Genomic DNA, 17,749 nt, shown 5'->3' with positions numbered 1-17,749 from the left:
TGCAGATCTCCTCTAGAGCAGTGATGTTTTGGGGCTGTCGCTGGGCAACACGGACTTTCAACTCCCTCCAAAGATGTTCTATGGGGTTGAGATCTGGAGACTGGCTAGGCCACTCCAGGACCTTGAAATGCTTCTTACGAAGCCACTCCTTCGTTGCCCGGGCAGTGTGTTTTGGATCATTGTCATGCTGAAAGACCCGGCCACATTTCATCTTCAATGCCCTTGCTGATGGAAGGAGGTTTTCACTCAAAATCTCACGATACATGGCCCCATTCATTCTTTCCTTTACACGGATCAGTCGTCCTGGGTCCCTTTGCAGAAAAACAGCCCCAAAGCATGATGTTTCCACCCCCATGCTTCACAGTAGGTATGGTGTTCTTTGGATGCAACTCAGCATTCTTTGTCCTCCAAACACGACGAGTTGAGTTTTTACCAAAAAGTTATATTTTGGTTTCATCTGACCATATGACATTCTCCCAATCCTCTTCTGGATCATCCAAATGCACTCTAGCAAACTTCAGACGGGCCTGGACATGTACTGGCTTAAGCAGGGGGACACGTCTGGCACTGCAGGATTTGAGTCCCTGGCGGCGTAGTGTGTTACTGATGGTAGGCTTTGTTACTTTGGTCCCAGCTCCCTGCAGGTCATTCACTAGGTCCCCCCGTGTGGTTCTGGGATTTTTGCTCACCGTTCTTGTGATCATTTTGACCCCACGGGGTGAGATCTTGCGTGGAGCCCCAGATCGAGGGAGATTATTAGTGGTCTTGTATGTCTTCCATTTCCTAATAATTGCTCCCACAGTTGATTTCTTCAAACCAAGCTGCTTACATATTGCAGATTCAGTCTTCCCAGCCTGGTGCAGGTCTACAATTTTGTTTCTGGTGTCCTTTGACAGCTCTTTGGTCTTGGCCATAGTGGAGTTTGGAGTGTGACTGTTTGAGGTTGTGGACAGGTGTCTTTTATACTGATAACAAGTTAAAACAGGTGCCATTAATACAGGTAACGAGTGGAGGACAGAGGAGCCTCTTAAAGAAGAAGTTACAGGTCTGTGAGAGCCAGAAATCTTGCTTGTTTGTAGGTGACCAAATACTTATTTTCCACCATAATTTGCAAATAAATTCATTAAAAATCCTACAATGTGATATTCTGGATTTTTTTTTCTCATTTTGTCTGTCATAGTTGACGTGTACCTATGATGAAAATTACAGGCCTCATCTTTTTAAGTGGGAGAACTTGCACAATTGGTGGCTGACTAAATACTTTTTTTCCCCCACTGTAATTTAAACGCTTACAAACAAGGTTGTCAAACTATTTAATAATTTCTTGTAAACATTTTTGTAAATAAAAATAGTCATTTTTAACCTTTAACGTCAATTATCTAAAAACACGTAAACTCCCTAATTTACATCATCTGATGTGTAAGTGTTGTGCCCGCCATCGGTTGAGACACAGCATACTCTTGAATACAGGGTGGGTATAATTTCAATCATATAAATAGAATGGACCTATCCCTTCAGACCACTGCAATTTAGCTTGTACACCATTGAAATTGAAATGTTAACTTCCAATAACTACCACAAAGATGGCCACCGGTCCACCCACCATCGAATGTCAACTTAAATGGGAATGTCTGTTCTGTTCTGTATATTTCTTCTGATTTCAATAGGTTTCCTATGGAAGATTGACAGTAATTTAAAACAACTGATATTCCCATTCAAGTCAACATTCTCTGATGCGTGGATCTCTTTGTGGTACCATTTTGAAAGTTGACATGTCAATGTTATTCCCATTTTTGTACATTTATCAGCTAAAACATGACACCCACCCTATATTTAAGAGCATGCTGTGTCTCAGCCGATGGCGGGCATAACACAAACTCCTTAGATTATGTAAAAAAGGGTCTAAGCTAGGGCTGGGCGATATGGCCAAAATATCATATGGCACACTTGTGAAACATAGACGTCTCTGATTGGTTCAGATTTGGTCTGGTCTGGACCAACCACATTTGGTCTTGTTTGCGGTCGGAGCTCATTAGAATAATAGCCAGTATGTAGAATAACACTCATATATGCAAAGGAGGATATTGCATATTTCTACCTTAGTGTACCTAAACAGGATACATCTCCATGAAGAGAATGACTTTCATATCCATAATTATGCATTTCTGTGTAGTACAGATCAGGGACCCATGATGTAATTATGTTACCGTAATTCTGTTATCAAACTTTGCATCTGCACAGTTCTTCCAGTAAATGTGTTTTTGTGAAATGTTCTGTGTAAATTGTTCAAAGTAGTCCTTGTGCATAGAGTTGTATGATTTGTTAAAGTTTGAAATCAATGGTTTTTGTTTGTCCACAAAGTGAAAAATCTGAGTCTCAGCCGTGGAATTGCCCTTAAAGGCCCAGTGCAGTCCAAAATGTGATTTTCCTGAGTTTTATAAATATTTCCACAATAGGAGGTTGGAATAATACTGTGAAATTGTGAAAATGATAATAATGCCCTTTTAGTCTAAGAGCTGTTTGAAAAGGCTGCCTGAACTTTTATCGTGTTTTGGTGAGATGGAGTTTTGGCCTTCTATGGTGACATCACCATGCGGTAAATTAGTTAATAGGAAAATAAGAAAGACAGTTCCAAACTTCTCTGCCAATAACAGCTAATTTTCAGTTTTCCCCTTCCTACTCAGACCACTCCCAGACAGTCCTAGCAAAATTATTGCTTGAGAAATTGCTCTTTGCTAAGTTTTTTTTGTTGTTGAACATTTTAATTGAAAACAATCACAGTAAAGTACTTAATTGTTACTCAGAAATGATTTGATATTGAGATAAAACTACTGCATTGGACCTTTAACATAATGGATGTTTGGAAATATGATCGGCTAGGGCAGCCAGGATGCAAAAACACTGTTCTCCGTTACACCCTGTCGTGATCCTGAACCACAACTAGTCATTCAGCTAAATAAGACTTCCATTTAGCTTTGCCTCCAGAGAGCATCCACAGCTGCCTCTTTCCATAGAAGGGAGCCGGGTGCTATTTATATCTTCTCACGTGGCCATTACATAAGCATAATCCTAACCTCTTCCGAGACACACTGTGCCGCTTGGACTCCCACTGTCCACAAGGCAAGAATACCAGCTAGGATGCTAGGCCTGTCAGCTGTCATATGACTGGGCCTGAATGGGAGCTGTGGGTCACTGGTATGGGGCTATGGCAGGGGAATGACATTCATAACATCTCCACTGAACTGTGCTTTAGTTCTGCATGCATTATGGCATTTTCACAAGCCACAAAGTATCAGTACATCTACTAATGATTAAATATAATATAAATAATATATAATAATATATAATATAATAATATAATATAATATGCCATTTAGCAGACGCTTTTATCCAAAGCGACTTACAGTCATGCGTGCATACATTTTTGTGTATGGGTGGTCCCGGGGATCGAACCCACTACCTTGGCGTTACAAGTGCCGTGCTCTACCAGCTGAGCTACAGAGGACCACAATCAGTGACACCATTTATTAAACCAAAATCTACTCTTATTTCCCAGTTATAGCTAGTGGACCTCGCTTTGATCACTGCCCTAGATCCCTATTACAATTCAAGGGCTTTTAGTTTACATTCACTGCTCTAGAGATCACTGATGCATATATAGCCCAATCCCTCCTAACCACCATTGAAGGCTAGCCTACATCCTATAAACCAGTGGCGGTCGGTGACATTTAAGATGAGGGAGGATGTTTTTTATCAGCATGGCCTTATTTCTATTACAGCATATTGGATGACTGTCATTCATATTTCATTCACCCAGCTCAATGTAACATTGATAGGTTTAGGCTACTACATGATACTAGAATGTTCCCTATACCCATCAAGAGGTTGCTACAACCTAGCCTATTAAAGAAAGTTTACAATGTAGGTGCACAGTTTGAGAGAAAAATGTGAGTAATCAAGAGGTGCGTTCGTAAATTTACTCTGGCTATCTTCCTCCGATTTCAGAGCACTCGTCTGTGTGCCAGAGAGCAAAATAACTGATGAATTTATGAACGCGCAAGACCTGTTGAATATGGCCAGTGTCAGTAAATGTTGACAAAATAACATAATTAAATTATTGCCAGCAACACAGTTACGGTCACTAATGCTCTAGATAACATGACAACAGCCTAACCAGCTCTGCTAGGGCGAGTAAAATGGTCAGAGTGAGGTGTTCTCTCATTTGTGTCTGGAAGTAGCTAGGCAACTTTAGCCAGTTAGCTTGGGTGCTTGACTGCCGTTGTGATGTCAGAACGCTCGGATCAACCCTACTGAATGCTCCGAAAGGGACACACTCTGAATTTAGAAACGGACCATCTGACAACGCTATGAAATTACGAACGCCCAGAGCTCACTATGAGCGCACTCTGGCAGTCCAGATTGAATTTACGAACACACCAAAGGTGACAGACAGTGACACATTCAATACCACCTTGAACACACTTGCATGCATCTAGCTGATCTAGGGTGTAATCATTAGTCCAACAGTTACAAACGAGTTTCTATTGGACAGATTCAGGTATGTTTATCCCCGTTTCGTTCCGTTTGTTTCCGTTTTAAGAAAAGTTTTTCAACAGAATCGGCGGAATGAATACACCCCTGATCACACTCAACCACAGTTCACTTTCATAGCAGCCACATACAAACAGCTTGTTTTATTTATTTATTTATATATATATATATATATATATATATATATATATATATATATATATATATATATATATATATATATATATATATATATATATATATATACACTGTAATTCCTTCTCGCAACTATGTACGAGCTCTCCTCCTGTCACCTTTTCCCTTAGCTTGTGGACTTCAGTGCACAACACATCAGCTGTCTGTGACCAGGCGAAAAAACCTTTCCAAGCCAAACCTTCATATCATGACTGCTAACTGCTACACACAGCCTACATCGTTGTCACATCATAGTCAATCACCATAGCTACTAGAACTACAATGCTAGTAAACCTACTACAATCATGCAGTACAGTGTAGTCTGCAGCAAGCAGTTTAGCAGATACACCAGCAGCAATAAATTAATAAACCAAAAGCTTACCTTGACTTGGAAGAGTTCCAGTGTTGGATAGTCATAGCCAGCTAGCTGACATAGTATCCCTCTCTGTTTGAGTAGACTAAACTAGCTAGCTGCATTTGACGCTAGCTAAGAAAGTAAAAGTGAAAAAATATATACTACAAAATATAGCTAACTCTCTCTCTCGCTCTTCTCCTTAATTTTGGAATAAATTAATTTGTTCAAAACTGTTCAACTATTGTCTTTCTCTCTCTGAGTCAACTACTCACCACATTTTATGCACTGCAGTGCTAGCTAGCTGTAGCTTATGCTTTCAGTACTAGATTCATTCTCTGATCATTTGATTGGGTGGACAACATGTTAGTTAATTCTGCAAGAGCTCTGATAGGTTGGAGGACATCCTACGGAAGTTGTCATAATTACTGTGTAAGTCTATGGAAAGGGGTGAGAACCATGAGCCTCTAAGGTTTTGTATTGAAGTCAATGTACCCAGAGGACAGAAGCTAGCTGTCCTTTGGCTACACAATGGTGCTACCCTACAGAATGCTGCTGAGGCTACTGTAGACCTTCATTGCAAAACAGTGTGTTTTAATGCATTATTTGGTGACATATTTAGTATAGTTTTATCTAAAAAGGTTTTTATTTTTATGAAATTCACTGAGGAAGATGGTCCTCCCCTTCCTCCGAGGAGCCTCCACTGGTATAAACACAGAAGAGCAGCCATCGTCTAAATATGGGTTACATCAGCTGCTAGCTAGCTAATTTGTCTGTAGCACCCTCTGCAGAATGGGTTTACTGTTTACTAACATGACAATAACTAGTCGCACTCATTTGTATACACATACATCTATGCACGCGTCTGTTTTGGAATCTCTAGGCTTAAGAACGATCAAATTCTGTAATTGTGGGCCACTACTACTAGTACTAGTGGTGCTCTGGTGGAAAGATAAAAACATTCTGTACCATGTTGAAAGCTTAGCTCAAGTCAACATAGCAGTCAAATCAAGCAAACGTTAGTTAGCACGACAGTGTTTTGACAGTGCCAGATAGCTAGTTAGCTGCTTGACGTTCATCCCCTTGCCTCAACCACAATGCTGGCTACAGACACATATCCTACGCAAATTACGCTGTATCATTTCAATTTGATGCCGCAAACCTACCTGTTCGCCGAGGTCGATGGCTACATTGGTAATAGCCAAAGGCACCAGAAAGCGGATGAGAGGCCAATAAGGAATGAGAGATGGGAATTCCACCATAGTGTAGCCGGGGTGACAGAACGAGGGGCATCTGCCTCTGTCTTGACTATTAAAAAAATGTTTTTGGTAGAATAGATTGTAGGCACTTCACTTCTCGTGAAATAAATGTCAATTCAATTGACGATACGTTACAAGTCAGAACGCTCCCCGCATCGCAGTTTCCAAGAAATATGCTTCGGTGTGCAGAGGAGAAGGTCATCAGCAATTGCAGATGGGCGCTTCTCCATTGCTCGACATCGGTGAAGGAGAAAATGACAGCTAGCTGCATGAAAATTAGACAGCAAATCCAGCGATAAGGTCTCGACTTGAATCATAACAATAATCGGGAATTCGAGAGACAGCTCTTGTAGTATAATTTTCTGAGCGTTCGACAGCCTACCATCCCGCCTTGCCTGACGTCAAACCACGTGTGTGTCGTGAGCAACACTAGTGGAATCGACCGTTCGCCTTCAAAGTAAAGGTCCCCGATTAAAACTGACGCAAATGGATAAAAATAGTGGAACATGCCACATTTGGACTAGATAATTCTAAACAATGTTGGAATGTTGTTATATAAATGCAACAAAAGACAATAATGACTTAAGTTGACACACAAAAAAATCTGTTGAAATCGCACTGTGGATGTGTTAGACTTTAGAATTGCATTGGGGGCAGCCTTACCTATGGATCTTGGGTCCATGAAATGGAGTATCAGCCTGCTCAGTGACACCCACAGATTAAAAAGTTTACACAAATATTAACATCATAGATCTTATTACGAAACAGAAGGATTGTATTATTGAGTCATTGTTAGTTTTACACTTAAGACATGAATTAGTGAATTTTGTCTCTTAATAAATTCTATACATTAGTTTTTAATGGATTAAACGTACATTTTCGTTAACTGTAATTTCGTTAGTTATGTTCCAACATGACCTCTATCTTGTGCCAATGTCAGTTCTTTTTAAGTCTTGGTTACAGTAGTTTATATTTTTCCTAAGAGATTGTCAGTTGGAAAGGCTCTCTGCAAGGTTTTGTAAATCTTATTTATCATATGAATATCCTTTTCTGACTAAAATAGGGTTCCCTCAAAAAATTTATTGATTTTAAACTTTTGAGTTGCATGTATTTGAAAATATCTACATTGGTCAGTCCAAAATTGCTTTTTAATTCTCTCATGGAATAAATGTATTTCCTATTACCAAGTCATTTACAGCTTCTATAAAAACGGTTGGCTGGTATGCCCTCACCCGTCTGAGCGGTCGGCTGTGAATGCCCTCACCCGCTAGTATAATTATGCTGACTGTGATTTGGGTTTTGACCCTCCACAGGATGTTCTGTAAGAACAATGCTGATGCTTCTCTTTTCAGAGTTTTTATTTCCTATTCCTCTTCACCAACACACATTAAGCACACACACACTTTAGGTCATATAACATTAATTGACTGGGAGTGAATCTTGGTGGAATAGTACTTGAGTTACTCCGAATGAATTGTGGTTCTAAGGCAAAAACATGCACAACATAACAGTATCAGTAAAGTGTCATAATTATGCAATATAAACATGAATGAATAAGCATAATATTACACTATTATAACACAGCTATAAACATGGCTATAAACTTAGCAGCATAAACATTAACCTAAAGATGAACCTCTTGTCAGAGAGAGACAAACCAATTACTGAGACTGACAAGATAAAGATTTATGGCAGCCTCTCTCTCCCGCCTGGTGCGAGAGCCTACCTTGCTGAAGTCTTATCTGATCTGCCCCAGTGCCACAGGGTCATAAATTACTCTGCGCATGCGAGAGCTCCAAGACCCGTCTGGGAGGATTCTAGAAGCTCGCCCATGGCAGAGCAACAACCACTTTAAGGAAGGCCGCTATGGAAAGCGCTACAGTATCATACTCATATGAAAACTATGTTTACCAATAAAACAATGACACCTATGGCAACGGCACAATGCTACATACTATAAACAATATGCCAAGCAGTATTGGCATCTCCAACATTAAATAATAGTAATAGCTGGCGCAGCGGTCTAAGGCACTGCATCGCAGTGCTTGAGGCGTCACTACAGACCCAGGTTCGATCCCAGGCTGTGTCACAACCCATAGGTACAATTGGCCCAGCGTCGTTAGGGGAGGGTTTGGCTGGGGGGGGCTTTACATGGCTCATCGCGCTCTAGCGACTCCTTGTGGCGGGCCTGCAGGCTGACTTTGGTCATCAGTTGAACAATGTTTCCTCCGACACATTGGTGCAGCTGGCTTCCGGGTTAAGCAGGCGGATGTTAAGAAGCGCGGTTTGGCGGGTCATGTTTCGGAGGACGCATGACTCGACCTTCACCTCTCCCGAGCCCATTGCGGAGTCGCAGCAATGAGACAAGATCGAAATTGGGGGTAAAATATATATATTTTTAAATAATAATAATATATGAATTTGTAGTAATTACCCATTATTAAACAACATGTAAAAAGAAACCCAATAAACCCCCCTGCAACTTACATTTCGATGCACGCACCACATTCAGGTATTCTTGTTACTGTCCACAATAAAAATGGTCCTCAGAAATGTGCGTCTTCTTTCTTCGGACAACTATAACACAACCTGAGAGGGTGGATGCAGTGTCCAGATGCGCCTTTCCAAGCACTCTGATTGGTTGGGAATGACAGGGCTATGATGGGTGAGGGATAACTAAGGTAGGCTGAACAGCCAAACTAACGGAACTCAAGGGAAACTGAAGGGACTGTGGGAAATTTAGGTAGAGAGGAGGGGAGCAGGATGGCCTTTTTTACAGCCGCCACAATATTTCTAATGGAAATATTAGCATCCACTAAAAGGCCTCTAACCTAAAGGGCACAGTCTTTGCAGGCCACATGCCTTACTGGGCCACAATCTCTAGAGGCTAGTTCTAATCTGTCAGGGCAGGGAGTGGGATAATCCGAGCCACTGGGTGCACGTAGGTTCTGTCACCTATACGCAGCTCTGCAGTCCTGATCCTGCGGTCGGGTCCAGGCATCACCTGAGAGACCTGTCCTGCAGGCCACAGTGCTCTGGGTAGCTTTGGGTCGACAATCATGACTGTAGTGCCGACTTGAAGGTCTGGTGTCTCTGCTTGCCACTTCTGACGGACCTGTAGGCCAGGCAGGTAGTGGCTGATAAAGTGCTTCCAAAACTGATCTGCTAGCAGCTGGCTGTGTCTCCATCTGCGTCGGCTGAGCAGCTCTGATGCAGGGTAGACAACTTGAGGAAGTGAGGCGTCTGGCCTCCCCATCAGGAGAGCATTTGGGGTTACCGGGTCCGGGTCTGCAATGTCCGAGGAGGTGTAGCCTAAGGGCTTGGTGTTGAGGATCCCCTCTGTCTCAATGAGGACCGTCCTCAGGACCTCTTCTTTCACAGATTGGGCTCCCAGTGTTGCTTGAAGGCCTTGCTTGAGGAAACGGATCTCTCTCTCCCAACAGCCACCGAAGTAGGGAGCGCTTGGTGGATTGAAGGCAAACTGTATCTGCTGGCTGGCTAGCTTTGCTTGCAGGTCTTGCTGGAGAGCCGAAAATGCTTCCTTCAGCTCCCATTCTCCTCCTTTGAAGTTGGTGCCTTGGTCAGACAGCAATTCGAAAGGCCTTCCTCGGCAGGCCATAAAGCGTCTGAGCGCCATCATGAAGGAGTCTGCGTCAATACTGGAGAGGAGGTCAAGGTAGACTGCCCGGGTGGTCATACACTTGAACACGATGCCCCATCTTTTTTCATTGCAGCGGCCTATCTTGAACATGTAGGGGCCGAAACACTCCATGCCAGTGGAGTAGAAGGCGGGTCTGTGTAGGCGGAGCCAGGGGAAGGTCAGCCGTCTTGGGAATCTCCGGAGTCGCACGCCACTTCCGACATTCCGCACACTTGCGCTGGTGAAGCCGGATAGCCTCTCTGCCACGGATTATCCAATATTTCCGCCGGACTTCAGCGAACACTCGTTCGGGCCCTGGGTGAAGCAGTCTCTCGTCGAAGTCTCCGATGATCAGCTTAGTGATTGGATGTTGGGGGTCGAGCACGATGGGGTGCATGGCCTTTTGATCCAGAACTGTGCTGCGATGAAGGCGACCTCCCACTCGAATCAGCTGAGTAATGTGATCCTGCTCCGGGGCGAGAGTGACTAGGCGGCTACTGGTGGGCACAGGCTTGTCTGCTGTAAGGTGGGTAACTTTGGTGGAGGGATAGCTCTGCTTTCTTGTAATCACTGGCTGAAGGGCTGCACCCCGACACCTGGTTGAGTAAGTGGGCAGTTGCCTCCAGAAGTTCGCCGAAGGTCTTGAACTGGCTAACTTCTGGGAGAACAGTGTCTGGCGCTTGAGCAGTAAGACCGCAGAATGTAGGCTTCCTCAACTCATTCTCTTCCATAGGGGCAGGAAGTGGCTTCTCCGGCCACTAGTCTGGGGTTCCATGCAGGAATGATGGGCCCTGGTTCCAGCGACTTCTGGGTCCCAGTTCTGCTAGGGTCTTCCCACGCATGATGTCATCCGCTGGATTGTTTGCTGAGTCCACATAGCGCCATGCCTCTCGGTCAGTGAGATCCTGTATCTCCGCAACTCGGGTGCCAACAAAGATCTTGAATCGGCAGGAATCTGATTGGAGCCATGTGTGGACCGTTGTGGAGTCCATCCACATAATAACTTGGGGGATAGGGAGTGTGAGCTCAGTCTGCAGGACCTTGGCTAGCTGCGCTCCAGTCCGTGCTGCATACCATTCCAGATGAGGGATCGACTGTTAATTAGTCGGGGCTACTCTTAACCTGGCTGTGAGGAAGGCCATCTCGATGTTGCCACTGGGGTTTTCAGTTCTGAGATAGGCTACAGAGCCGTAAGCCCGCTCAGAGGCATCGCAGAACACGTGGCTGTCCCTCAGAAGTCAGGGAGTCCATCTCTGGGCTGGTGTAGCACCTTGGCAGGGCTATCTATTGCAGATCTGGAAGTTCTCTCTCCCACTCTTTCCAGGAGAGGAGTAGATTTTCAGGCAACTGGGTTTCGTCCCAGTCCCTCTTCTTGTCCCATAGACACTGAACCAGCATTTTGACCCTGGTGGTATAGGGGGTGATGTACCCCAGGGGGTCATATTGGCTAGCCAGGACCTTGTAAATGGTGCGCATGGTAACTGTTGGACAGTCTAGCTGGCGAGACTTGTACGACAGGGTGTCGGACTGACAGTGCCAGAGGGCCGATTCTTGATCTTCCGCTTGCTCTTGTGATCCAGAGTTCGGCACTGCTCGACCTGGCATCAGAAGGGAGATGGCTGATCACCGACATGACGTTGTTTGCCCACTGTCGCAGGTAGAAGCCTCCCTCAGCTAGTAGCTTACGAAGCTTGTCCACAAGGGCCTTGGCATCTTCCTTGTCAGTCAGGCTTTGCAAACAGTTATCCACGTAGAAGAACTTCTCTATCGACTCTCTTACGTCTTCTCCATTGCTGTAAGAGTCAGCGATGAGCAGGGCCTCTTCCAGATTAAGGTGGTCACCGAGGATCTGGAACTTAAACCACTCTGTGGCATCTGCTGGGAGGATGTTATCCAGGGCGATCTTCAGCCATGAGAACTCTCTGGGGTTCGGATGAACGAAGTCCGGGATCATTGGAGTGGGCCCTCTGTAGGTCCGCTCCTGACCTGGGGGACATGGTGGACTCTAGACCTGAGTCTAGGGGGACGCCTGTCAGCAGAGTAGCTGCGCCGCCTCTGGGGATAGTAGCGCTCCCTGGGCTTTCGTGTGGGGACCGATAGCTCTGTCCGGGGTTCCCTGAAATGACATTGACCTGGAGATTTGCTCGGCTGTCTTGACGGGTAGTAGCCGTCCCGGTGGTATCGTGGCTCTGTCGCGGCCTCTGATCGGGAGACTCTAGAGTGGCGTTCGACAGGGGAGTTGCTGGACTCCCTAGAGGCATAGGAGCCCTCCTGGCGCCCCCTCAGGGGTGTTAAATGCTCTGCATAGGTGGCCCTGGAGTAACGCCGGTCAAGGGAATAGGCGGGTCGCCTCGGGTTGTAGCAGCGAACCTGACATATTGGTGTAGGAGTGGAATGCTCCGACCAGGAGACGGGGTAGTCTTCCCTAATTGGATGAGAGTATCGCTGTCCTATTGGATGTAGGACTTGCTCTCTAGAAACCTCCTGGGTGGTGGTATGTGGCTGGGAGGCAGGCTTACGAAGGCGATGTGAAGGAACGTCCTGGCTTCTCCGCTCTTTTGGTGCCGCTGTAAGGCTGAAGCTGGGCTGGCCATGCTCTCCTTGGTCGGCAGTGCCTTGTGACTCAGGGTGTGGGGCTGGTGCTGGCCCAGTCCTCTCCCCCCAATCCTCATCCTCGTTCTCTTCCTCCCCGCACCGTTCTTGAGCTTGTTGTAGGGAAGATGGCTTTGAGGGTGCAGGTGGCCATTCTTGGCATTGACATTCCTTCTGAAGCTCTCTTACTTGCCAGCGTAGGATCTCTTTATCATAAGCGTTCTGACGGCCCTGATAATCCAGCTCACAACGCTGTTCTGCAGTCTGCAGCCTCATCGCCTGCATAGCTGCAAGAAGCTCTTCGTACTGACGGCGCAACTGAACTATTCCTGGCTGGTTGGAGATAACCATCGGTCGTGGTCTTCAGCTCTCCGCCACTCCTGACTGTCTGCAGCGTAACGCGGCTCCTCTTCAGTGCGGCGGCTTTGTGTGTGTGGTGGTGACCGCTGCCTCATGCGGCTCAGATCTGTGAGGTCGTAATCTGCAAGGTGTGCAGGGAGAGTCCTCTGCCTCATGGGGCGCGGAGAAGGATTATCTTCTGCTAATGAAGCCATCCTATCTGTAGCTTGTCAGAAATCCGGCATATCGAAGGACCATATAAAAACGGTTGGCTGGTATGCCCTGATCCGTCTGAGATGTCGTCTGTGAATGCCCTCACCCGCTAGTACAATTATGCTGACTGTGATTTGGGTTCTGACCCTCCACAGGATGTTATGTAAGAACAATGCTGATGCTTCTCTTTTCAGAGTTTTTATTTCCTATTCCTCTTCACCAACACACATTAAGCACACACACACTTTAGGTCATATAACATTAATTGACTGGGAGTGAATCTTGGTGGAATAGTACTTGAGTTACTCCGAATGAATTGTGGTTCTAAGGCAAAAACATGCACAACATAACAGTATCAGTAAAGTGTCATAATTATGCAATATAAACATGAATGAATAAGCATAATATTACACTATTATAACACAGCTATAAACAGGGCTATAAACTTAGCAGCATAAACATTAACCTAAAGATGAACCTCTTGTCGGAGAGAGACAAACCAATTACTGAGACTGACAAGATAAAGATTTATGGCAGCCTCTCTCTCCCGCCTGGTGCGAGAGCCTACCTTGCTGAAGTCTTATCTGATCTGCCCCAGTGCCACAGGGTCATAAATTACTCTGCGCATGCGAGAGCTCCAAGACCCGTCTGGGAGGATTCTAGAAGCTCGCCCATGGCAACGCAACAACCACATTAATGAAGGCCGCTATGGAAAGCGCTACAGTGGCATGCTCATATGAAAACTATGTTTACTAATAGGGCGGCAGGTAGCTTAGTGGTTAAGAGCGTTGTGCCAGTAACCGAAAGGTCGCTGGTTCTAATCCCCGAGCTGACTAGGTGAAAAATCTGTCGATGTGCCCTTGAGCAAGGCACTTAACCCTAATTGCTCCTGTAAGTCGCTCTGGATAAGAGCGTCTGCTAAATGACTAAAAAAATAAATAATAATAATAATAATAATAATAATAAAACAATGACACCTATGGCAACGGGCACAATGCTACATACTATAAACAATATGCCAAGCAGTATTGGCATCTCCAACATTAAAGAATAGTAATAGCTGTACAATAGAACATATGGCGGCAAACGTATTAAAGTTACTAAGTAATTTTTGGTAATGACCCATTATTAAACAACATGTAAAAAGAAACCCAATAAACCCCCCTGCAACTTACATTTCGAAGCACACACCACATTCAGGTATTCTTGTTACTGTCCACAATAGAAATAGTCTTCAGAAATGTGCGTCTTCTTTCTTCGGACAACGATAACACTCTGACCTGAGTGGGTGGGTGCAAGTGTCCAGATGGGCCTTTCCAAGAGCTCTGATTGGTTGGGAATGGTATGGCTATGATGGGTGAGGGATAACTAAGGTAGGCTAAACAGCCAAACTAACGGGACTCAAGGGAAACTGAAGGGACTGTGAGGGAAATTCAGGTAGAGAGGAGGGCAGCAGGACGGCGTTTTTTACAGCTGCTATGCCTTTAGTTTTCCATGTAGACCAATTTATTGATGAATTCTGAAAAGCTATCCAAGGATTGTTCAATAGGGTTGTGTTTTTAGGGAGTGATATTGGTTAGTGTAGAATACGTTTAATTTTCTTCCATATTGTGATAGTGTTCTTAACTATGAAGTTGTTAATGTTTTTATCTTTATCCTTAGAAAATAGACATGTAAAAATTTAACCATGTACAGTACCAGTCAAAAGTTTGGACACACCTACTAATTCCAGGGTTTTTCTTTATTTTGACAATTTTCTACATTGTAGAATAATAGTGAAGACATTAAAACTATGACATAACACATATGGAATCATTTAGTAACCAAAAAAGTGTTAAACAAATCTAAGTATATGTTATATTTGAGATTCTTCAAAGTAGCCACCCTTTGCCTTGATGACAGCTTTGCACAAAGGTGATTCTAAAATGTATTAATTCAGAGGTATGAATACTTATGCAAATGAGATATTTCTGTATTTCATTTTCAATACATTTGCAAACATTTCTAAAAATATGTTCACTTTTCCATAATGGGGTATTGTGTGTAGATGGGTGAGAATATTTTTATTTATTTTATTCAACCAGAAAGCGCCCTCGTGGGAAAAAGCCGCACTTGACCGTTGCACTTGAATCATTCCCACCGTGAATGGCTAGGCCCGCTACACTATGAAACCACACACTATTGCAGAGACTTTGATATTACTGGCCGCAATTGATATGGTGAAAACAATGTGTGGGGAGAAAGAGGCACAGAAACTCACATCAATACCTTTTTCTGATAACACTGTTAAACAAATAATTAAAGCTATTGCTAACAATCATGAGGAAACTCTGACTGAATGACTCAAAAACTCCCCAGCTTATGCTCTCCAAATGGACGTTAGCTGTGAGGGCCAAGATGCCCATGCATTGACTTTTGTTCGCTATAGGCCTACAATGTCGGGGGTGCTATTCACGAGGACATACCGTATTGTTCTGTCTCACGATTCCCGAGCATGAAACGGCACAGTGTGCTGCATGGCATTATTGACGAAAAACAGATTCCATGGAATCGAATGGTGGGCTTTTGCACAGATGGGGTGCCATCTATGGCGGGAAGGTGGGCAGGCCTCTGCATGCTAGTTATGAATGTGTCTCCCTCTGTCATATGGATGCATTGCATGATACACCGAGAGCAACTGGCGGCAAAAGAGCTGAGCACAGAACTCTTAAGATATACTGCAGCAGGTAACTTCGATTGTAAACCACATTCCAAAAAGCAAGTCCTGCATATCTTGATTATTGTCCAGTCGTGTGTTCGAGTGCTGCAAGGAAAGACCTAGTTAAGCTGTAGCTGGCCCAGAACAGAGCGGCACGTCTTGCTCTTCATTGTAATCAGAGGCCTACTATGCATGCCAGTCTCTCTTGGCTAAGAGTTGAGGAGAGACTGACTGCATCACTTCTTCTTTTTATAAGAAACATTAATGTGTTGAAAATCCCAAATTGTTTGCATAGTCAACTTACACACACACTTACCCCACCAGACATGCCACCAGGGGTCTTTTCACAGACCCCAAATCCAGAACAAATTCAAGAAAGCGTACAATATTATATAGAGCCATTATTGCATGGAACTCCGTTCCATCTCATATTGCTCAAATGAACCGCAAACCTGGTTGCAAAAAAACAGATAAAGCAACACCTCACGTCATAATGCCTCTCCCCTACTTGACCTAGATAGTTTATGTCTAGAATTTTCAGATATCAAAATGAAGTCCTGGGCCAAAAATGTTTGGGAACCCCTGTGTTACAGCCTGAATTCAAAATGGATTAAATATTTGTTTTCATCTCACCCATCTACACACAATACCCCATTATGGAAAAGTGAACAGGTTTTGAGAAATTTTTGCAAATGTATTGAAAATGAAATACAGAAATATCTCATTTGCATAAGTATTCATACCCCTGAGTCAATACATTTTAGAATCACCTTTGGCATCGATTACAGCTGTGAGTCTTTCTGGGTAAGTCTCTAAGAGCTTTGCACAACTGGTTGTACAATATTTGCACATTATTCTTTTTTAAATTCTTCAAGCTCTGTCAAGTTGGTTGTTGATCATTGCTAGACAGACATTTTCAAGCCGAGTTAAGTCAAAACTGTAACTAGGCCACTCAGATTAATTCACTGTCTTCTTGGGGTATCAGCCTACCCAGTGACACCCACAGAACACAACTGAAGAGTTTACACAAATATTATATGATGGGCTGATACCCCATTTCATGGACCCAAGATCTGTACATTGCAATATGAATGTTCAATATGCTCAATAGGCTGAATAGTGAGGTGATTTCCTACAGTTAAAGTCCCGCAATAAGAGCTACGACACTAATATTTGTGTAAACTCTTCAGAATTGTAATCTGTCGGTGTCACCAAGATCCATAGGTAAGGCTGTACAGTGCATACAAGCAATGTTCCTTCTAAACTGCGCGTGCGAGCCCCGATAGCCCCAGCTCCCCGGGACTGCCGTGCAGAAATATCAGCCCAGAGAGAGAAACACAAGATTGAACTTTACTCAACTTTCTAGAGCAGTGGTCGATCACCAAGGCATTCCTAATCGATCGCCAAACATTTCTGTAAAAACCCCAGCGATAAAGCCTTCTGTTCCTATTTTTTTGTATTCGTATCGGGCTGTTGATGGTAGGTGCACCCGATTCAGCTGCCCTGCGTGCCGGGTAGGCAAACTGTTGCCATTTTTAACAATTTCATGTGTCTGAAGGTACCAACTCTGCCTTCCCGGCGGGCCTAGAGAGCAAATCAAGTGCACTACAGGTGTGACGCTGGACAATCGAATGGCTCAGATGGACTTGTCTGCAGTGACGTGCAGGCATAAAGGAAAGCTACATAAAAGTTGATACTGTGAGATTTCAAACGTTTAAAACCATGACAAGAGAGAGGCTGTCAATGAATACAGCAAAGAGATGCTGTTTTTATGAGTGAGTTCATGTTTGTTCTTACTCAGCACAGTCAACACTTAGTATTCAACACTTTTATAAGCCATAAAATAACACTATCAACGTGTCCCTTTACTGTGGCAATTGTGATCGAATCAACGTAATATTAGCCACTTTCAATACAACATACCGAAACAA

The 17,749-nt window shown here is 44.0% G+C and overlaps 1 protein-coding gene across 1 annotated transcript in view; it reads right to left on the bottom strand.

Annotated features, from left to right (window-relative positions):
* LOC311100289 (progressive ankylosis protein homolog) overlaps positions 1–6,767 on the bottom strand; it is a 29,793-nt gene extending 23,026 nt beyond the window's left edge. Inside the window, exon 1 of the mRNA XM_084141145.1 lies at positions 6,244–6,767. Within this exon, the coding sequence (XP_083997271.1) occupies positions 6,244–6,339 (96 nt within the window). The 5' untranslated portion in view covers positions 6,340–6,767. The remainder of the gene's footprint in view (positions 1–6,243) is intronic.
* Between the last annotated feature and the right edge of the window lie 10,982 nt (positions 6,768–17,749).

This window comes from Coregonus lavaretus, assembly GCF_964263955.1.
Source record: "Coregonus lavaretus genome assembly, chromosome: 2".
Taxonomy (NCBI): domain Eukaryota; kingdom Metazoa; phylum Chordata; class Actinopteri; order Salmoniformes; family Salmonidae; genus Coregonus; species Coregonus lavaretus.
The sequence above is the reverse complement of the archived record's forward strand: the minus strand, read 5'-3'. Positions and strand labels throughout refer to the sequence as shown.